The 20272-nt window shown below is 53.5% G+C and overlaps 1 protein-coding gene across 1 annotated transcript in view; it reads left to right on the top strand.

Annotated features, from left to right (window-relative positions):
• FZD3 (frizzled class receptor 3) overlaps positions 1-11478 on the top strand; it is an 88219-nt gene extending 76741 nt beyond the window's left edge. The window contains exon 7 of the mRNA XM_064146653.1: positions 6668-11478. Coding sequence (XP_064002723.1) covers positions 6668-6881 — 214 coding nt within the window. The 3' untranslated portion in view covers positions 6882-11478. The remainder of the gene's footprint in view (positions 1-6667) is intronic.
• The last annotated feature ends 8794 nt before the right edge of the window (positions 11479-20272 follow it).

Here is a 20272-nt window from a genome sequence, read left to right on the forward strand (position 1 = left end):
GCCTGCACAGACAGGTGATAAAGCATAATATGAACATATTCAATACCTAAACTGATAAATCCACTGATCTTACTTGTATGATGTGTCCAAAAAGGCTGTAGTGTTTCTCCATGCCTCTCTTCTTATTTTACTAGCTCCTCTTCCACCTCGCCCCCTTTTCCTCTTTTTTTTTTTTTTTTTTTTTTTTTTTTCCATTTATATAAAAGACAAAAATCTACATTTCTATACGTTAAAGAAAAAAAAAAAAAAAATAATCATATAACTATAATACTGTCTTAACTTATAAGCCTAGTAGAAAAGGAAAAGAAAAAAGGTGTGTGAGTGAGTGTGTAAAAGAGAATATGGTACCATATTATCCTTAGTATAGAAAGAGTGAGTAGGGACTTATAAGTATACAATATGATGCCTTACCATAGTATATCAGTATAATATCTATCAAAAGCTAATTATGTTCTATCATGATTGCCTAAGAATTACTGCATTAACATTATCCTAAAAATTCAATATTATTAATAAGCATCAGCACCTTATCTAACAAATGTCCAAAATACAAAATATATTACAATTAAAGTCAAAAACAACGGTAAAATTCCAGAGTCCAACATAGTCATCAAGACCCCAGTCTATATCTAGAGAAATCAACCAGGCTGTGTTTGCTGTCTATCCGGCTTCCTCGGCGGGGAGCTGCCCAGTTAGACCGCAGCGGAAGCAGGGGTTCCGTGGGTTGTTGTTTCGGTGGCCACGATTCCCTGCATCTGCGGATTGCAGTGCTGCCATTACGAGCTGCGTGTGCTTATCTAGAACTTGATCCATTTGGGTTGCAACAAATGTCTGCTGCTGGTTTGTAGGCATTCGAGCAACTTGTTCCAACATATCGTCCACTGAGGCCTCCCTAGGCAGAATGGACAACACCTGCTTGGTCTTATTATTAGCATTCTCAAAAGCTAGGGTTCGAAAAAAGGCTTGTCTGGTTGCAGCATCTAACTCAGTGGCTGCTTCAACTGCAGCTGCTAGTCTATCAATGAAATGGTTATAGTCCTCACTCAAACCTTGCTTAACAGCGGTATAGCTGGGTGCTTTTGGCTCTGTAGGCACCATATTAAAAGCTGCTCTGGCAGTTGTCATGGATGCATGATGCCACTCAAAGGGATGGCGTATCTGGGCATCCAGCGAGCTGAAAGCCCCTTTTCCCAGCAGTATATCTGCTTGAACATTGAGTAGGGGGTCGCCTAGTTGTCGTGGCTGCTCCACCACCTTCCTGCACTCATCGCGCCATGCCCTTTCCCACAACATAAACTGGGATGGTGTTAAAATCAGTCTCGCAACAGTCTCACAATCTGCTGGGCATAGCACATAGGCGGAGAAGATGTAATTCAGCAATTGCTTAGTCGGTTGTGAGTGTAAGCCATGGGAAGATACTGCTGTTTTCAACTGCATAAGCAGTTTCCAATCAAGAGCCGTGTGAGTGGCTCCTGGCTGTCCATCTGCGGTCCGTGCTGCCACAACTGGGAATGCTGCTGCACCTTCCAGAGCAGCAGCTGCCTCCCAATCACCTTGTAACAAGGCGTCGCGAATAACGGCACGCCACCGATGTTGTGGACCAACGGGTGTAAGCTGGAGAGTCTTCCCGGTGATCTCTGTAGCTTGTGGTGCCGCCAGGGGCTGGGCATTGCCAGAAGGCATTATTCTAAGTTTCTGTAAGTCGTCGGCAACATTGTCAATAGTGTCGTCGGCATCGGACTGTGAGGAGTCGCTAGCGTCCGAGTTAATCACAGGCGGCGGTTCCCGGGCTTGAGAGGAAGGACCGGCTTCCGTGGCGGAAGTCCAACTCGGGCCCGCTGCAGCCGGGGGGGCGGGTCGGAATGTAGCAAAAGGAGTTTGTGCCGGACGTGGCGAGATGGTAGCGGAAGCCGGGAGTGGGGAAAACGGACCACTGTAGGGCGGTGGCGCTGGGAGCAGGGGGGCAGACGGCTGCACCGGAACGGCAGGGATGGTGGGAATATTTTGGGGAATTGGTACCGCTGGCATCGGGGGTGCTGGTGGTTGCACTGGAACGGCAGGAACGTCGGGAACGTCTTGAGGCAGCGCAGGGTATAACGAAGGGTCCTGAGCCGGCGGCACCGGCTGCATTGGGACGTCCTGCTGAGGCGGCGCTGGTTGCATTGGGACATCTTGCTGGGGCGCTGCTGGGTGCGTCGGAGTGTTTGAAGTTGGCGGCGCTGGTTGCTGAGGCGCTGCTGGCTGCGTCGGAGTGTTTGAAGTTGGCGGCACTGGTTGCTGGGGCGCTGCTGGCTGCGTCGGAGCGTTTGAAGTTGGCAGCACCGGCTGCTGGGGCGCTGCTGGCTGCGTCGGAGCGTTTGAAGTTGGCGGCGCTGGTTGCTGGGGCGCTGCTGGCTGCGTCGGAGCGTTTGGAGTTGGTAGCACCGGTTGCTTCGGCACTGCGGACAGCATCGGAACAGTAGATGCACTGGGGAGAGTCATCAAAGGCACCACCGTGCCTGGAGAAATTTTCAGGTCGGAAAAGAGAGAGCTAGCTGGGGTAACCATTGCCTCTAGTGGTCTCTCCCCCCGAGTGTCCAAGCCGTCAGCAAGCCGTGCTGCTGCTATAGCTGCAAGGGTCTGTTCCAGTCTGTATTTCTTCAAGCAATTGATGACATCACGCCATTGCTTCTGTACGCCTTTGGCTGTTTTGTCACCGTCAATAGCCTGGTCAAAAATAGTATCGCCACAGCGGCGCCATTCAGATTCATCAAAAAGAGAGTCTGAAGTTTGAAAGTGTCCTCTTACTAGTCCATATGCTACTAAGGAAGTCAATTTTTTCTTTGACATGGAAACTCCTCGCTTTTCCAAAAAGTTCAAGAGGAGAGAAATTGCTACTTGTTTATCCAAAAGTGCTTGTGAGGTCGGTTCGCCAGCTCCCCAAAGGGAGTCACCAATACTTTGAAAAAACCGCGGAAGAAGGGAGGGGCGGCTGGGAGGTTCCATGGTAACGGCAAGGTTCCGTAAGCGCGCGGAAGAAGAGAAAAAAAAGAAAAAGGAAGGAAGGAAGGGGGGGGGGGGGGGGGTGTGTGGGCGGTGCGTTTGCCTTCCGGCGGCAACTGCCCTGGGGGGATCTGACTATGCACGATCACTGCCCCCAGAAGTGCCCATCTATATGGTCACACCTGTCGTCACACCAGTTGCCGTTATTAAAATTTTTGCCCCCATATTTATGGGCGGCGACTCTTCTTTTTTTTTTTTTTTTTTCTTTTTTTTTTTAATAAACGCCTATCTATATAGGCCGTCCGTATCGGCAGACACCTTTCCCTTGGTTAGTAACGGGTTTAACGAGGGGGAAGGAAAAAAAGAAAAAAAAGAAAAAAAAAAGGAAAAATAGAAAGAAAGAAAAAAAAGGAAAAAAGAGAGAAAAGAAAAAAAAAAAAAGGAGACGTGTTTCCCCAGCAGGGGGTATAGTAGCGTCCGATCTCTTGCGTTTCCACCAGCTCCTTTTATGTGGAAGCCTCTATGTCCTTCGTGGCCGGAGGAGGCGGGGGGGGGGGGGGGGGGGGGGGGAGCGGCCTGGCTGGCGGTAGTCTCGCGGCCCGGCGGTGGGGGGGGGAAGCGGCCTGGCGGTTCTCTCGCGGCCTGGAGGTGGGGGGGGGAAGCGGCCCGGCGGTTCTCTCGCGGCCTGGAGGTGGGGGGGGGAAGCGGCCTGGCGGTTCTCTTCGCGGCCTGGAGGTGGGGGGGGGAAGCGGCCCGGCGGTTCTCTCGCGGCCTGGAGGTGGGGGGGGAAGCGGCCCGGCGGTTCTCTCGCGGCCTGGAGGTGGGGGGGGAAGCGGCCTGGCGGTTCTCTCGCGGCCTGGAGGTGGGGGGGGAAGCGGCCTGGCGGTTCTCTTCGCGGCCTGGAGGTGGGGGGGGAAGCGGCCTGGCGGTTCTCTCGCGGCCTGGAGGTGGGGGGGGGAAGCGGCCCGGCGGTTCTCTCGCGGCCTGGAGGTGGGGGGGGGAAGCGGCCTGGCGGTTCTCTCGCGGCCTGGAGGTGGGGGGGGAAGCGGCCTGGCGGTTCTCTCGCGGCCTGGAGGTGGGGGGGGAAGCGGCCTGGCGGTTCTCTCGCGGCCTGGAGGTGGGGGGGGGAAGCGGCCCGGCGGTTCTCTCGCGGCCTGGAGGTGGGGGGGGGAAGCGGCCCGGCGGTTCTCTCGCGGCCTGGAGGTGGGGGGGGAAGCGGCCCGGCGGTTCTCTCGCGGCCTGGAGGTGGGGGGGGAGAGAGGCCTGGCCGGCGGTTTTCTTCCGCGGCCTGGCGGTAAGTGGCCCGGGGTGCGGGTCTTCCGTACCTGGAGTTGTCCGGAGGTTCAATCGGTGTGTTCGGGCGCCATCTGTTGGAGGTCGGAGACCGGTGCGGCGAGAGATCGGGGCACTGAGAGTCGACTCTATGGCTTCTGCGCAGCAGTGCAATTTATTAGGGCGATACAGCGACCTTTATAGCCCCCAAAGGGGGTGTAGACAACTGACTTAGTTCAAGATTGGTACAAGTGGAGGGTACAGATTGGCTCCAGGTTAAGTGTAAGGCAGAGATAGGTTAACTTACAGTAAACACCTTAAGGATCCCACCCAGGGGGGGTGGCCAGAGCCAGCCCCCTGGGCCGTGCCCACCTCAGAGGCGGGCAGATTCCACCCCCTGACAGCTGTGCGTGGGCTGCTCATAGTTGCAGGCTCAGGCCCCTGGGAGCCTCAAGGCTCCAAGGACACTTCTCATCACAGGGTCTGATGTTTACCTTTCATGCTCCGCTGCGGGAGGAAGCTTCCCACAGTGGTGGAGTCCACATATCCTAAAGAGATTAAAAAGACATATGGAATCATAGAATCAGTCAGGGTTGGAAGGGACCACAAGCATCAGCAAGCTCCAACCCCCCTGCCATGCCCAGGGACACCCTACCCTAGAGCAGGCTGCACACAGCCTCACACAGCCTGGCCTGAAACACCTCCAGCCATGGGGCCTCAACCACCTCCCTGGGCAACCCAGTCCAGCCTCTCACCACTCTCATGCTCAACAACTTCCTCCTCACCTCCAGGCTGACTCTCCCCACCTCCAGCTTTGCTCCATTCTCCCCAGTCCTGTCACTCACTGGGAGCCTCAGAAGTCCCTCCCCAGCTTTTTTGTAGGCCCCTTTCAGGTACTGAAAGGCCCTAATAAGGTCACCATATAGATGTGGTGCTGAGGGACCTGGTTGAGGGGTGTAGTGGCAGCACAGGGTTAATGGTTGCACTCAGTGATCATAAAGGTCTCTTCCAGTCTAAGCGATTTTGTGGTTCTGAACCTGGCAGTTCTGCTCATGCTTAATTTCTCTGATGGCATCTCATCTTCCTCTTAGTGTCTGGGTTGGAAAGAGGAAAAAGCATCATGATGTTTTCAGAATGCTCATGAATTACATGGTGGGAACACAGCCAGTGGAGCTTTTCCTGCAGTGATCTGGTTACATCCCCTGAGCACACGAGAAAATGCATCTGGTCTAAAATCAGCTTCGTGTTTTTGTGTCTGCTTATGCAGAATCCTAGAACCAAATAATTATTTTGAGAGTCTTGTGCTCTTAGAATGCTCTTAGAATCAACCAGGTTGGAAGAGACCTCCAAGATCATCCAGTCCAACCTAGCACCCAGCCCTATCCAGTCAACCAGACCATGGCACTAAGTGCCTCAGCCAGGCTTTTCTTGGACACCTCCAGGGACGGTGCCTCCACCACCTCCCTGGGCAGCCCATTCCAATGGGAAATCACTCTCTCTGTGAAGAACTTCCTCCTCACATCCAGCCTATACCTTCCTTGGCCATGCTGCAACAACTCAGTGTCCAAAACTGTGTATAAATTGGTTTTGTTTCTGTAAATAGTCCTGGTTCTGATGGAATAAACAATCCTAGAGGTTACCCACTCTAACCTGAGGCATAACCTCATTTCTCAAGAGAGACATAGACCTGCTGGAGCTACATTTCAGTATCTGAAGTGAACCTACAGAAAGGCTGGGGAAGGACTATTCAGAAGGGCTTGTAGTGATGGAATGAGGAGCAATGGTTTGTGGAACAGGGTAGATTTGGATTGGACCTCAGGAGGAAGTTCTTTATTCTTCACAGAGAGAGTGATTGGCATTGGAATGGGCTGCCCAGGGAGGTGGTGGAGTCGCCGTCCCTGGAGGTGTTTAGAAAAAGACTGGTTGTGACACCTTAGTGCCATGGTTCAGTTGCTTAGATGGTGCTGGGTGATAGGATTGATGATCTTGTAGGTCTTTTCCAATTCTGTCATTCTTTACAGTGAGAGTGATAAAATACTGGAACAGTTTGCCCATGGATGCAGTCGAGGCCCTGATCTTGGAGACATTCAAGGTCAGACTCAATGTGACCCTGGGCAGCCTGATCTAGTTGAAGATGTCCCTGCTAACTGCAAGAGGGTTGGACAAGATGACCTTTGAGGGTCCCTTTCAGCCCAATGCACTCATGTGTCTTACTAAGGTAATTATCGATGCTCTGTGTGGAGCTGGAGTAAGAGGCAGGCAGTGCAAGGAGTTGAAACAACCTGCCTGGGGCTGTGTAAGCTCATGCCTGAGCAGCACAGAGAATGACTTCCAAAAGCAGAGATTTATTTGCCCTCCTTCCTGGCCGTGGCAGTAGGAATGGCAATAATCGTCCTCTGGTTTTCTCCTTTAGGTACACTCCCTGCAGCTACAGAGGCGTTGAAGAAAGACTACCTCACGGCAGCATGTCGCGGCTGACAGACCACTCCCGGCACAGCAGCTCTCACCGGCTCAACGAGCAGTCCCGCCACAGCAGCATCAGGGATCTCAGCAGCAACCCAATGACACACATCACGCACGGCACCAGCATGAACCGTGTGATCGAGGAGGATGGCACCAGCGCCTGAGCCGCTTTGCTCCGCAGGGCAGGGAGAAGCAAACGCGGCCGCGCAGCTGCGGGCCCCTCCTCAGCGATGTGGCAATGCTCAGTGTTATCATGCCTCTCACCAGGTGCTGATTTTGCCCCGTCAGGAAGCGCAAACCAACTTCTTCGCGTTGGAAGCCACCACTGCTTGTCCTTGCCTCAGCGCTTAGAGCGTTCAGCAGTCTGGAACTACTGAGTAAAAAGCTGTTTGCCTCGTTTGAACCTCTCCGTAGGTCATTATTTATTCAGTACCTGTCACTCGTCCGTCCGGCACTCCTGCCGAAACACATCCCCCCGCCCTCCCACGGCTCTGCGCCTTGGTAGGTGTTACCCTCGGAAACTTGCTGCCAGGCTGACACTAAGGTTCCTCCCTCTAAGGCGTAGGGGAATGCCGAAGGAATCCCTCCCTGCAGTTCTGATGATACCACAGCGGTGCTGGATTTCAGCCAGGGGAGGCACACGAGGTGCTGTACAGAGGACATCAGCGCACGTCGGCAGGCGCTCGGCAGGATCTCACTGGAAACGCGACGCGAGAACAGAGCATCCTGGAGGAGGAGATACCAAATTCCTCTTATCCATAAGGGATACTCTGCTGGTGATCACCAGCTCTTAGCAGAGCTGCTCAGGCTCAGTGGCTAGGCCGGAGCAGAAGGGTGGGGGGAAGGGAGAGGCAGGGCAGAGGAGTTTTTGTATGACTTGTATGGTCCTTGCTTTTTTACGGGAGACTATTTAAATTTTCTACTCGTTTACAATTTATGTAGGCAGAGATCAACTTTAAAACCAGTTACCTGCATCATCTGCAGCCACTTATTTTTTAGAGTCATGTACAGAAGCTGAGATTGCCTGTTCCTTATCTATTTAAACGAAAAAGACTATTAAGAATAGCAGAGCTGCATCTGTTGCCCGAATTAGAATGTAGAAGCTTTTGCTTACAAAGAGAACAAAGCCTGTTTACAGACCCCATCACCTGGGCGAGACAGGCAGAGGCCAGAACGGACAGGAGGAGTTCCATCAGGGGTGAACTGCCTCCCTCGTCACACCGTGGCTGGTTTGGGGGAGAATTCTCTTAGCTCTCGGCAGGAATTTAGAAATGGGTGGGAGGGATCGGGGCAGGAGCTGCCAGCAGGTGGGGAAAGGGCAGGAAGCAGCAGCCAGAAACCCTCTGCATTGCCACCTCGAGGAGGAGAAGGAGACAGGAATCCACTGTAAATTGTTGGCTCCTTCTTTGCATTACTGCTCCACCTCTGCTGTAGGTACTTTTCATTCCCTACTGCACTTTCCTGTGGAGAATTCTCATTTCTCTGGTAGAGAATTCTCAGGTTGGGCTTTTTTTTGGTGTGTAAATAATCTGTTGGGGTACAGCGAGTCTGTGTTGCCACTGCTGGCAACCATCAAGGCATGTCTTGAATGGTGCTGTAGAGCGTCTGAAGCATCCACTGCGAGACTCATTCAGCGTGAGGAACCACTGATCGCGTTTAAACCTACCTCAGTAATTGCTACCCATTGTTGCTGGGAAATGAATACTTATTTTTACACTCTCCTTACCTGATTCCCTCTTCGACCGTTCCCGGCGTGTTGCAAAGCCTTTGCACACACTTAGATGGCACAACCTCAAGGGCAGGCGTAGTGCAGCAGCTCCAGAGGCTTTTGCAGCGTCGGAGCAGTGCCACAATGACTCCATTGGATTGTAACTGATGACACAAGAGCAAAGCACCTAAAAATCAAAGGCTGCTCTGGGAGTCACCGTGTCTTGGACACTTATTTACTGTAAATTGTCTTTCTTGCTTCCACCAGGCTTTTGCTCCAAAGGAGAAGCACAAACCAAACCCAACATAGAATAGCAAAGCTTAGCAACAGCCCCCACGCTCCCTTTGTTGTACATCCAGGGAGGGAGGTCTCTGCGCCACCGCCTCGGGGCAGAGCAGGCTGGCTGCTTTGGTTTGCTCTGCAAACAGCCCCGGGGGACGCCCACAAGGATAACTGTCCAGATCACCTCTTTCAAAGCAGATGGGCAGGAAAAGTCTTTTGAGTGACTTAAACTGGCAAAGCTACAATTCCCTGTAAGCCACAAAGGTGAAACCCCTTTTTCATTCTCTACTAAATAACTTGCTGCCTCAAAGGGACGCTAGTGTGAGGAACCTGGATCTGCAGAAGGAGGTGGGGAGCTGAGTTTCCCTAACACTGTAACCGAACTGAATAAGCTCTGGCGTTTATCTTGATCTTCTTGGCTCAAGTTCCAAGACTTTGTTTTAAGTAGTAGCAATGCTTTGACTTGTTTTCAGTCAGGGAGGGAAGGGGTGACGGAGGTTTGAAACGCATCCTGCTGGAAATTGTGTTCATTTCTGAGGTTTAGTTCTTGGGTTGTTTCCGGGTGGGAATATCTGAGCTGTTCCTTTGCCGTACACGAGGGACAGATTTGATTACTCCAGAGGAGGGATCAGAATGTAAACCCCGAGTTCTGGCTGCGCTTTCAGACTCCCACCCCTGTAATGCCAAGCCCTCCCTTTTCTCTGCAGCACCCAAGCTGGCATGCCGTTCTCGCTCTGCATTCCTTCCCGGGGTTTCAAAGCCCGTCCCAGTGGCTGTTTCAGGTTTCATGTCTAGGGCTGTTGCTCCAGCCTTGATGCCGTTTCCCTGGCCCAGGCACTGGCAGCGCTTCAGCTCCCACATCATCACTTGTCGGGGCTCTGAGGCATGTCTGGTGTTGAATGCAGCCCAGCCATCCTCTCTGGCAGGGATACCTTGCTGGGTTTTTGGGGTGCTTGCCTATATCTGGCACCCCAAGCAATAACTGTAGCCTTGGCACCTAGTTTCTGGGACGGATGCCAATCCTGAAATTCCCACGGAGCTTAAACCCTGTCCCAGGAGGGCAGTGCTTCAGTTGCTGAAACGCTCTGGTTGCTATGGGCTTGAGCTGACCTAATGTACCTGTAGCCAAGCACAGGTTTCTGAGGACTTCCCAGCAGCTCCGTGTTCCTCTGCAGCAGATGCATGCCCCTAAGCCTGACCCTCTCTGCTCTGGAGCAGGCAGAGAAGCTGTACATAGCCCAGTTCCTCCAGCTTGTCTCAGCGGCAGGGTAATGTATCTTCATCCTACGCATAATGATGACTGAGGCCCCAAAATGCTGCTTTGCACGATTGTGATATCAAAGCTTCCCCTAAATCCCATGGCTTCTTATTCCCAGTATTCCAGGGAACTGAATCTCCTGTTTTATCCCATGGCAGGGAGCAATGCAGCACAGCATGCTGTGCTCCAACACCTTTGCTGTCCTGTTCAGGCAAAGCAGGAGGTGGCCGAGGGCTGGTGAGCACTTGGCTGCAGCTGGAGAACACTGACACTTAGCCTGATTGCTAGGAGCAGCTTCCCCTGAGTTTGTGATGCTCCTTCTCTCTTAACGCCTTCATGGCTCCCGCTGTGCTGTGACATAGCAGGGCTCAGCGGTGCGGCCACGTTGTGTGGCAGAAGCTGTCTCAGGACACCCTGCGGCTGCCCTCCCATTGGATCAGGAGCTCTCATCTCCTTACAGCCTAAAACAATCCAACAGCAGCCGAAAGTCACCTCGAGGTGTGAATTTCTTTGTCTGCTTTTGAGCACTCTCCTTCTTCTTAGTGCTTAAACCTACATTTTATCGTGGAAGCTTTAGATATAAACTGTACCTGGGGTCAGCGGTGAGCATGGGGCTGCACAGGGCCACTCCAGCCAAAATCCAGCCACAGGCAAATCAACCACAGCTGCCAAGTTGTTCCAGCAAGAAGGGGAGGCAAGACACATGGGCAGACCATAAGAAGAGGCACCGTCCCTGGGGGTCTTCAAGAAAAGCCTGGATGAGGCACTTAGTGCCATGGTCTAGTTGACTGGACAGGGCTGGGTGCTAGGTTGGACTGGCTGAGCTTGGAGGTCTCTTCCAACCTGGTTGATTCTGTGATAAGAGCTGGCTGAGTTGGGGCCAGCCTTTAAAGCAACGGGAGCAGACCCCACAGCCCAGCTCCAGGGGGCTGAAGAACCCCCAGAGAGATGGCAGTAGGGATCAGGCAGCTCTGGCTGTACCATGCAACTGGGGTGCAGAGTGGAGCGGCCCCCAGATGGGAGATACCCCGAGGTGAATTAGCCGTGAATGTCAAATCGAATGTGGAATCTCACTGCTACCCCCAAGGTCCTTTGTTTCTACCCGGACTGAGGTTTCCTTTCCCCCGAGGCAGGGTGCCTGAGGCGGCATCTGCCTGCCGCCAGCCGCCGGCTCTGTGCTGCGGGGGTCCCGCTGCGTGTGCTGGCGCTGCCGCCGCTCCCTGCGCCGCGCTGGTGTCCCTGTTGTAACTGCACCGTTCCGAAAGAGGGAGAAGGAGGCTTTGGTGTTGGTGAGAGCTGTGCGTAGAGGGTGCTGGTGGCTAGACCCCGACTGTAGCTGTCCCGACTTGCACTCGGCTCCGGGTAGGCTCGTTTACAGTAGTGCAGTGTCGGTCGTGTAACGTTTGAGTTTTAGCACTTTAACTGTGAGTGTACAAACTGGTCATGTTGTAGTAGGTGTACATTTTCATTTTAGACCTTGCAGAGTTTTTAATAAAACCATGGAGAAACCTGAGTCTCTTCATCAGCCCTCACCCATGTGCCTCACTTCCCCCCCCTGAAACCCAGCTCGGAGGCAGCAGAGATTTCAATGGTAGATTTTACTTCAGCACTCGGAATTTGAAGGACTTTCTAGGCTTGATCCTTTCCTCAACATCTGTGCTGGTGGACACCGGGCAGCCTTCCAGCAAACACAATGCTCTCCGCAGGCTTTGGGTTCTGGTTTGTTCCACCCTTTAACGAGCAGCAGACCACTCAAACCGCTGGCATTTTGCAAGCAAAAAAAAGCTGAGCAAGCCAGGACATGGCAGCTGGGGTCGGGAGCAGCAGCACCCAGGGTGTCTGGGGGTTTGTGCTGGGGTTTTGTTGCCCAATCCAACCCAAGAGCAGGTGACTTCTGTTTTTGTGAAGTGGCTGCTTGGCCCCTGGGTGATGTCAGCTTAGGAAGCCCTGCCCTCCGAGTCTTGCTGGTGATAAAATGACTGCCACTAGTAATCACAGGTGGTGATGGTTTGGGTCTCATCAAGATAAATGGCTCAAGGATGAAATTCAGGAGCTGCTGGTTCAGACACAAATTGTGCAGGGCCACATGGAGAGGCGAAGTCACCCCATGTGCACTCACCCCTGTGTAGCACCCTCAGCACAGCAGCTCCTTCCCAAGACAGCAGCTGCTGTGGGGATGCAGCACCAGCAGCAGTGTCTGAAGAGCCCCTGGGAGTGGTGGCAGCTGGCCATGGAAAAATACGGTAAAAACCAAGGTAAGGGCTGTGGCTACCGGGTGCTGGGGACTCTCAGAGCTGACTGGGCACACGGGAAAGGCAGCTGCCTGTCCTGCTCTAAGGACCTGCACCACAGCAGGGAGGGCAGAAGGGATAATATCCCTCCTCCTAAAGCCATCTTCCCTGGCTTTAAACTGGTTTGTGAGCACTGCCAGCTTTCAAGTCGAGCAGCTGAAGAAATTGCCTGCCTCAGGCACTTGGGGGGGGATTTCTTACCACAGCTAAAAGCATCAGGGACGAGGAGTCATTTATCTCCCTGCTGGTGCACCGCCTTTGCAGATCCCAGAGGGGTCAGTGCAAGGGACGAGCAAGTTTAGCCCTCGGGATGCGTGGAAGGCAAAGTTTACAGATGGTTTTAATGACCTGCAGGCCAGAGAGGCAGGAGGACTGCGAAAAAAGAGCAGCTGGGAGAGGGGTCATGGCCAGAGTAGAGGCAGAGTGCAGCCCAGACCCACATTCCTCCTCACGCCGAGAATAAGGCAGGCAGTTTCAGTCACTGTCACATTTCTGACCCACCCAACCCCCCTGTTTGGTGATTTGAGTCCTGCTTTGCCCCTCTGCCCTGCTGACTTGTGCTCTTACTGCAACTTCTTCACCAGTCTGAAGGCAGGGGAACACCTGGCCTTGCACAAACCCTACAGGAATTAACATCTCCAAGAAATCCTTGATAAGAAAAGATGGAAGTGAAACCTTTTCCCTTAGGCATCGTCACCAGCTCAGTGCTGCTGCCACACAGCAGGACAGAGCTGCCGACCCTGCTGCACGGCCGTGTGCTGGGCCCCACGTTTCCAACCTGCTTTGCTACCAGTCTGACTGGTTCTTACGGTACTCCAAGCATGTTTGATTGATATTCAGTCTCTGGTGTCAGTGCCTTTACGTGTTAGTTGCCTCTTCCCAACATCAACATGCCACTCACAGTCCTGCCTGCACCTCCTGCTCCCCCTCTACCCAATAAAGATACATCCAAGGGCTTCAGCTTGGGCAATGCCACTTTCTCCTCACCCATTTATTTGCTATTCTGTTTTACTAAAACTCACCTGGCATCAAGACCCTTTGCTTCATGTTCCCATCTGGGGACTGAGTGGCTGGAGAGCAGCCAGGAGGAAAGGGACCTGGGGGTACTGATAGATAGTAGCTGAAGATGAGGCAGCAGTGTGCCCAGGTGGCCAAGAGAGCCAATGGCATCCTGGCCTGCATCAGGAACAGTGTGGCCAGTAGGACAAGGGAGGTTATTCTGCCCCTGTACTCAGCACTGGTCAGGCCACACCTTGAGTGCTGTGTCCAGTTCTGGGCTCCTCAATTCAAGAAAGATGTTGAGGTGCTGGAACATGTCCAGAGAAGGGCAAGGAAGCTGGTGAGAGGCCTGGAGCACAAATCCTATGAGGAGAGGCTGAGGGAGCTGGGCCTGTTTAGCCTGGAGAAGAGGAGGCTCAGGGGTGATCTTATTACTGTCTACAACTGCCTGAAGGGACATTGTAGCCAGGTGGGGGGTGGCCTCTTCTCCCAGGCAAGCAGCAATAGAACAAGGGGACAGAGTCTCAAGTTGTGCCAGGGTAGGTCTAGGCTGGATGTTAGGAAGAAGTTCTTCACAGAGAGAGTGATTGGCATTGGAATGGGCTGCCCAGGGAGGTGGTGGAGGCACCATCCCTGGGGGTCTTCAAGCAAAGCCTGGCTGAGGCACTTAGTGCCATGGTCTGGTTGACTGGCTAGGGCTGGGTGCTAGGTTGGCCTGGATGATCTTGGAGGTCTCTTCCAACCTGGTTGATTCTATGATTCTTTACATTGCCTCCAAAACTCCTGCTGCAGCACTTGGATGCATTCTGAAGCAACTGTCCCTGCATCGGGGCAGGCTTTAAGAAGGTTCCTGAGTGGCTGCAAAGTCTCCCAGGAAAGGGCTGCAGGGATGCTCGGCAAGCTGGTGGCAGCATCTGAAATGGTAGGACAGCTGAAGAAGGATGCCTCTGCAGTGCCTCATCCCAAGCTGCTGTAACACAGCAGTTATAACTGGTACTGAAATGTTTCAGCATGTATTCTAATAACAGAATTAATATCATATGGCCTCATAGTACAGCCTGTGTTATAGTGGATCATAGAGTCACAGGGCTGTTTTGATTGGAAGAGACCTCCGGGATCATCAAGTCAACCCTTAACCCAGCACTGCCAGGTCACCACTAAACCATGTCCCTCAGCATCACATCTACACAGCTTCCAAAATGCCCCAGGGATGGTGACTCCATGACTGCCCTGGGCAGCCTGTTCCAGGCCTTGCTAACCCTCTCAGGGAAGCAACTGTCCAACCTGAGCCTCCCTTGGTGCGACTCGAGGCTGTTTTCTTTCATCCTATCTCTTGTTCCTTGGGAGAAGAGGCCAACAGCCACCTTGCTCCAACCTTTTTTCAGGGACTTGTGGAGAATGAGAAGGCCTCCCCTCAGCCTCCTTTTCTCCAAGCTGATCAGCCCCAGCCCTCCTCACAATCTGTGTGCTCTAGGCCCTTCATCAGCTTTCTAGCCCTTCACTGGACATGTTCCAGCACCTCAATGTTTTTGTTGCAGTGAGGGAACCAAAACAGACCCCCATATTTATATATTTATTTCACATTGATCTGGAGAAGCAACACAAGGGCCAGGATGGGGCAAGGTCATGCCCCATGCTTGTCACTCAGATCATGGTTTTGCAGCCCCAACAAAATCCTGGGGGTTCAGCCACATTTTTGGCTCTCAGAACTTCAGATACCGACTTTATTCCCTACTGTTTTGTTTTGAGAACTCCTTTGTTTGATTTCTTGGTAGATAGTAGCTGAACATGAGCCAGCAATGTGTGCAGGGGGCCAGGAGAGCCAATGGCATCCTGGCCTGGATCAGGAACAGTGTGGCCAGTAGGACAAGGGAGGTTCTTCTTCCCCGGTACTCAGCACTGCTCAGGCCACACCTGTGCACATCAGCCCTGGGCTCCTCAATTCAAGAGAGATGCTGAGGTGCTGGAAGGTGTCCAGAGAAGGGCAGCAAGGCTGGTGAGGGGCCTGGAGCACAGCCCTGTGAGGAGAGGCTGAGGGAGCTGGGGGTGTGCAGCCTGCAGAAGAGGAGGCTCAGGGCTGACCTCATTGCTGTCTGCAGCTACCAAAAGGGAGGCTGTAGCCAGGTGGGGTTGGCTCTGCTGCCAGGCAAGCAGCAACAGAACAAGGGGGCACAGTCTCAGGTTGTTCCAGGGGAGGTCTAGGCTGGATGTTAGGAGGAAGTTGTTGTCAGAGAGAGTGATTGGCATTGGAATGGGCTGCCCAGGGAGGTGGTGGAGTCACCATCCCTGGAGGTGTTGAAGCCAAGCCTGGCTGGGGCACTTAGTGCCATGGTCTGGTTGCCTGGCTAGGGCTGGGTGCTAGGTTGGACTGGCTGAGCTTGGAGGTCTCTTCCAACCTGGTTGGTTCTGTGATTCTTTTAAATTCATCCTGTTTGGCCCAGATGATTCCTCCACTGCTTCTTGTGTTGGAAGCTTCCTGCTTTTGGGAAGACATGCAGAAGAAATCCCTTAAGGCCCCAAATTGCAACTTAATCCAGCTACAAATCCCACCTGGAATCTGTCAGAAACAACGAGCCCTGACATACCTCCTTGGCCTAGCTGCCATGGCACCTTCAAAGCCCTCTCATCTCCTCCATGGAAATGCTGCCATGAGATAAGGCTCAGCCCTTGCCAAAAGACACAAAGCATCTGCCTGGCTGCAGAAAGGGGAGTCAGATAAAAGCTAACCTTGCTCCTAGTGTTTAGATTTGAGAGGACAGACAGCTTCCCTTGCTAGTTCTTCCTTGCACGGGAGATGTGGGGCCTTCATGGTGGCCCATGAACCTTGAGGAAGAGGTGCTGACAAGCCCTTGGGGGTGGTGGCACCAATGTATGGAAGGACAGTGACCCTCCATGTGCCACCTCGTGATAGAGCAATAAACTCTGAGAAAGTTCTTCACTGAGAGAGTCACTGGATGCTGGAATGGGCTGCCCGGGGAGGTGGTGGAGTTAGGAGCTGTTCAAGGCAGGATTGGACGTGGCACTTGGTGCCATGGTTTGGCCTTGAGCTCTGTGGTAAAGGGTTGGACTTGATGATCTGTGAGGTCTCTTCCAACCCTGATGATACTGTGATACTAAACCAACATGTGGATGCTGCTGAAAAGAAGTCATTTTTAATTTTTACTCCTCAAATCTCAAATTTGAAATGCTTCTCCCTAAATCCTAGAGCCACAGGATACCAGGTTGGAGGGATTCTTAGCTGGTCCAACCTTCCTTGTGAAAAGCAGCATCGAATCACATGGTTGTGCAGAAAAGCTCTTGGAGCTGCCTTGGGAGACCTGAACTTGACTACAGCCCATTGAAATGTGACCTCCTTAGCGCCGCTTGGGCAGGGCTCGGCAGGCAGAGGGTTAAGGCTGTCGCTGGGTGCCTTTAGCTGTGAGCGGAGCCCCCGAGCGCTGCCAAAGCTCGTTAGCCCCGGAGCGCCCTGAAGGGTCGCGGTGCTAATTGCAGGGACGGCTCTGCCTCCGGACCCGCCGCAAATCAGCAGCGGCGCAGCAAGGAGGTGCTGAGCTCTGCCGCCGCTAACAGGTGCTGGGGCACCCACGGCACCCCTGCTGCCCCCTGGCCAGGGCGCTGCCGCTCGCTGCGAGTGACCCTCTCGACCTCCCCGCCGGAGCGATTCCCCCTCCAGCTGCCTGGGAAGGATCCTTCCTCGTCTCTGTGCAGCGCTGGGATCACGACCGGTGGCCCCCAGGGCTGTAATGGGGTACAGGGCTGCCCCACCCCGCACCGCAGCACCCCGGGGCCAGGCAGCAGGGGGGGGAGGGCACTGTGGGGTAAAGCAGGGGAGAAAATAGAGAGCAGCAGCTGCTGGAAAAGCCATGAGCAGCAGGACTGAGAGTTGTGCATTTTCACTTAAAGTCTAGGAGAGAGGAGCCCTGCAGCTCTGGCAGCACCAGTGGCTGTCGTGGGGACATCTCTGTCCCTAGCCTTGATCAGCAGTAAATCGAGCTCCATGCTTCCATTCCAGACCCTCTGGGGCTTTGGGATGATCAAATTAGCGGGGTCAGGGAGGGCTACAGGAGCGGGTGAAGGGCTGCTCCATCTCGCAAGCTTGTGTGCTGTGGCTGAGCCTGCACTTCATCCAACCCCTAGCATCAGGTGAGTCCTGTCCTCATTCTCCTCTGCTCCCACAGTAAGCAGAGCTCACTGTAAAACATTTGCCTCATCCGTGCCCTTTTACCCTAAGGAGAAACCACCCTTAAAGGGTTTTCTTCTCCCTTGGGGCAGAGGAGGATCGGCAGCCCCTTAAAAGAGCTCTCAGAGCAATCTGGGTGTAGTGAGGAGGATGCTTTGCCTTGTGGGGATGGAGGGACACTCACAGGGAGAGAGAGGGATACTCATGGGCATGGAGGGATACTCACAGGTATGGAGGGAACCTCATGAGTATGGAGGAATGCTCCGGGGAAGAAACAGATGCTCATGGAATGGAAGGATCCTCATAGGGAGGGAGGGATGTTCAGGAGGAGTGATGCTTGTGGGGAGGAGTTTGTGCTCATGGGGATGGAAAGAGGTGCTCACAAGGAAGGACAGATGCTCATGGGGATGGAGGGATGCTTGCAGGGAGGCAGGGGAGCCTGTGAGAATGGAGGGGATGCTTGTGGAGATGGATGATAGTTGCGGGGAGGAACAGCCTCATGGCTAAAGAAGGATGCTCATGGGAAGGGAGGATGCTCCCAAGGAGGGGGCAATACTTGTGGGACTGAATGGATGTTTGCAGGGATGCTCCCAAAGATGGAGGGGGATGGCTGCAAGGAGAGTGGAACCCTGAGACAATTTGAAGTCTTGCCTGCTTGGAGTGAAGACAATGAGCCCGGGTTAACAAAGCTGTTAAGAGGTGTCAACAGCTTTGTGGGACCAAACCAGGCAGGTTGTGGGAGGGTGTTGTGGGAGAATGTCATGGGAGAAGCCATGATGCTAATTTTGTGTCAAGTTCCCAGCAATATCCCACGCTGACCCTTAAGGCAGCTTTTCCACCCAAACTCCGGGGTATAAACCAAAGTCCCTGCGATAATGCAAGGTCTCACCCTGGTGAGACCGAGCACCAGACTGGGCAGGTTCTGCCCTAGCTTCTCCACTAGGTTTGAGCAGCCCACGGAGAAACCCTTGTGGGCAGGAGGTCTGCGAGAAGTCCTCTGCAGAGCAAGCAGCATCCCCAGAGGCCGGCTGGGATTTTTAATGCAATAGTGCCCCCCCGTGTGAGCCCTGCGCGGAGGGACAAGGGCCCCGATGGCCTAGGTGGCCTTGGCTGGGACATGGGTGGGTGACGAGCAGGACAGAGTGCACCCATGGGCTTGCGGCAACACCCAGCTTGCGGATCAGGCAATCCTTCCTCTGGCCGCTGTCCTGCCCTGCAGGGAGATGGAGTGGGACACACGGAGGAGTGTGGCTCTCTGGGGGGAGTGTCGTGTCCCCAGCCCTCCCCTGTGCCTCGGCAAGGGACAGCATCACCTGGGAGAAACCTCGCCAGGATGTTTGGGATTATTGAGCTGCCTCATGGCCTCCGGGGGGGCTGGAGGGAACTGATGGTTTTGTGCATGTATAGAGCCATGTCTGAGGCAGCAGCAGTGCACCCTGGAATCCTGTTGTTGGGTGAGCTACAGGAGCAAGGACAGGTGGGTAATGGGTGTCTCTCTTACACTATGGGGACCAAGGACACACTGATGTGTGTCTTCTTGACACCCCAGGAACCCAAGGGTGCCTCTGGGTGCAGGTCAGCTCATTTGAGATGAACACAAAGGAGGGAGGAGTGGAGCAGTGTCCCTTGCTTCAGCTCTCAAAAATGGCTTGCCATGGTGAATTTCAATCCACCACCACCCCCCAGCTGACTCCATGCCCACCTATCCAGAGACTGTTTCAGGGCATCAAATAGGGAAAAGATGCTTTCAGGACAGGGCCCCTCCTTCCCCTGAGCGTATTTGAAGTTCAGGTTTGCTGTTTGAGCACTCCCAAAGCTTGCACACACATAAAGGCACGGCTGCAACTACCTGAGCACGGCTGCATACTCCACATGGTCTCACTGAGGCTATTGGGAGGGCATCCTATAGGGTCCACAGGCGATCGTTGTGCCCCTGTGGCCAGGAAGACCAACAGCATCCTGCCTTGAATCAGCAGTAGTGAGGCCAGCAGGACTAGAGCAGTGATCCTCCCCCCGTACTGGCTGCTGGTGAGGCTGCACCTCAAATACTGGATTCATTCTGGCCCCTCACTCAAAGGACACTGAGGTGCAAGACAGTGTCCAGAGAAGGGCAACAAAGCTGGTGAAGGATTTGGACCTTAAAGATCTCTTCCAACAAAAATGGGTGTATGATTCTAAGGCTGGTGGAGAGGTTTGTTGGATATATGGCTGGAAGGAAGGAGACAGCCCCAAGCTGTGCAAACAGAGAGCAGCATTTGCATGCTGTCAAATAACTGGGTGGGGGCAGATGGCTCTGGAGCCCATCGCCGGTATGAGGCACACCCCCAGCAAGGCTTGAGAGGCAGCTACCTCCCTCTGCTGGGATCAGAAAGGCTAATCCTGCGGGAATAATGGATGTAAGCCTCTTAGCTGCCGTGCTGTCAGTGCCTGCCACTGATGAGCTGATTAAAATCAAATGGAAAAGATTAAACTCACCCCCTCCAGGTACCCCAGGAGCCACACTGGTGGTAGGCAATGTGGAGGAGAAGCTCCTTGCTGGGTTCAGTGGCTTTGCTCTGCCCCATCCATCACGGTCCTGCCCAGGTCTAGGTGTTCTGTGGCCAGAAGGAATGTTTTGAGCCTTCTTAATCTTTTCAAATCCCCTCTCTGTGCCACACAGGGAGTTCTGGGCAGCAACCAGCCCCTTAAAGACAGCAGATTATCCATGTCCAAGTCGCCACCAGGAACTGAAGGAAATAGTGGCAGAGTGTTTGGAAAGGCAGGATGCAAACAGAGCTGATAGGGTGAAGAATTTGGTTTACAAAGAGGCTTTTTGAGTCTGAGTGAGCTACTGGTAG

This window comes from Pogoniulus pusillus, chromosome 7 (assembly GCF_015220805.1).
Source record: "Pogoniulus pusillus isolate bPogPus1 chromosome 7, bPogPus1.pri, whole genome shotgun sequence".
NCBI lineage: Eukaryota > Metazoa > Chordata > Aves > Piciformes > Lybiidae > Pogoniulus > Pogoniulus pusillus.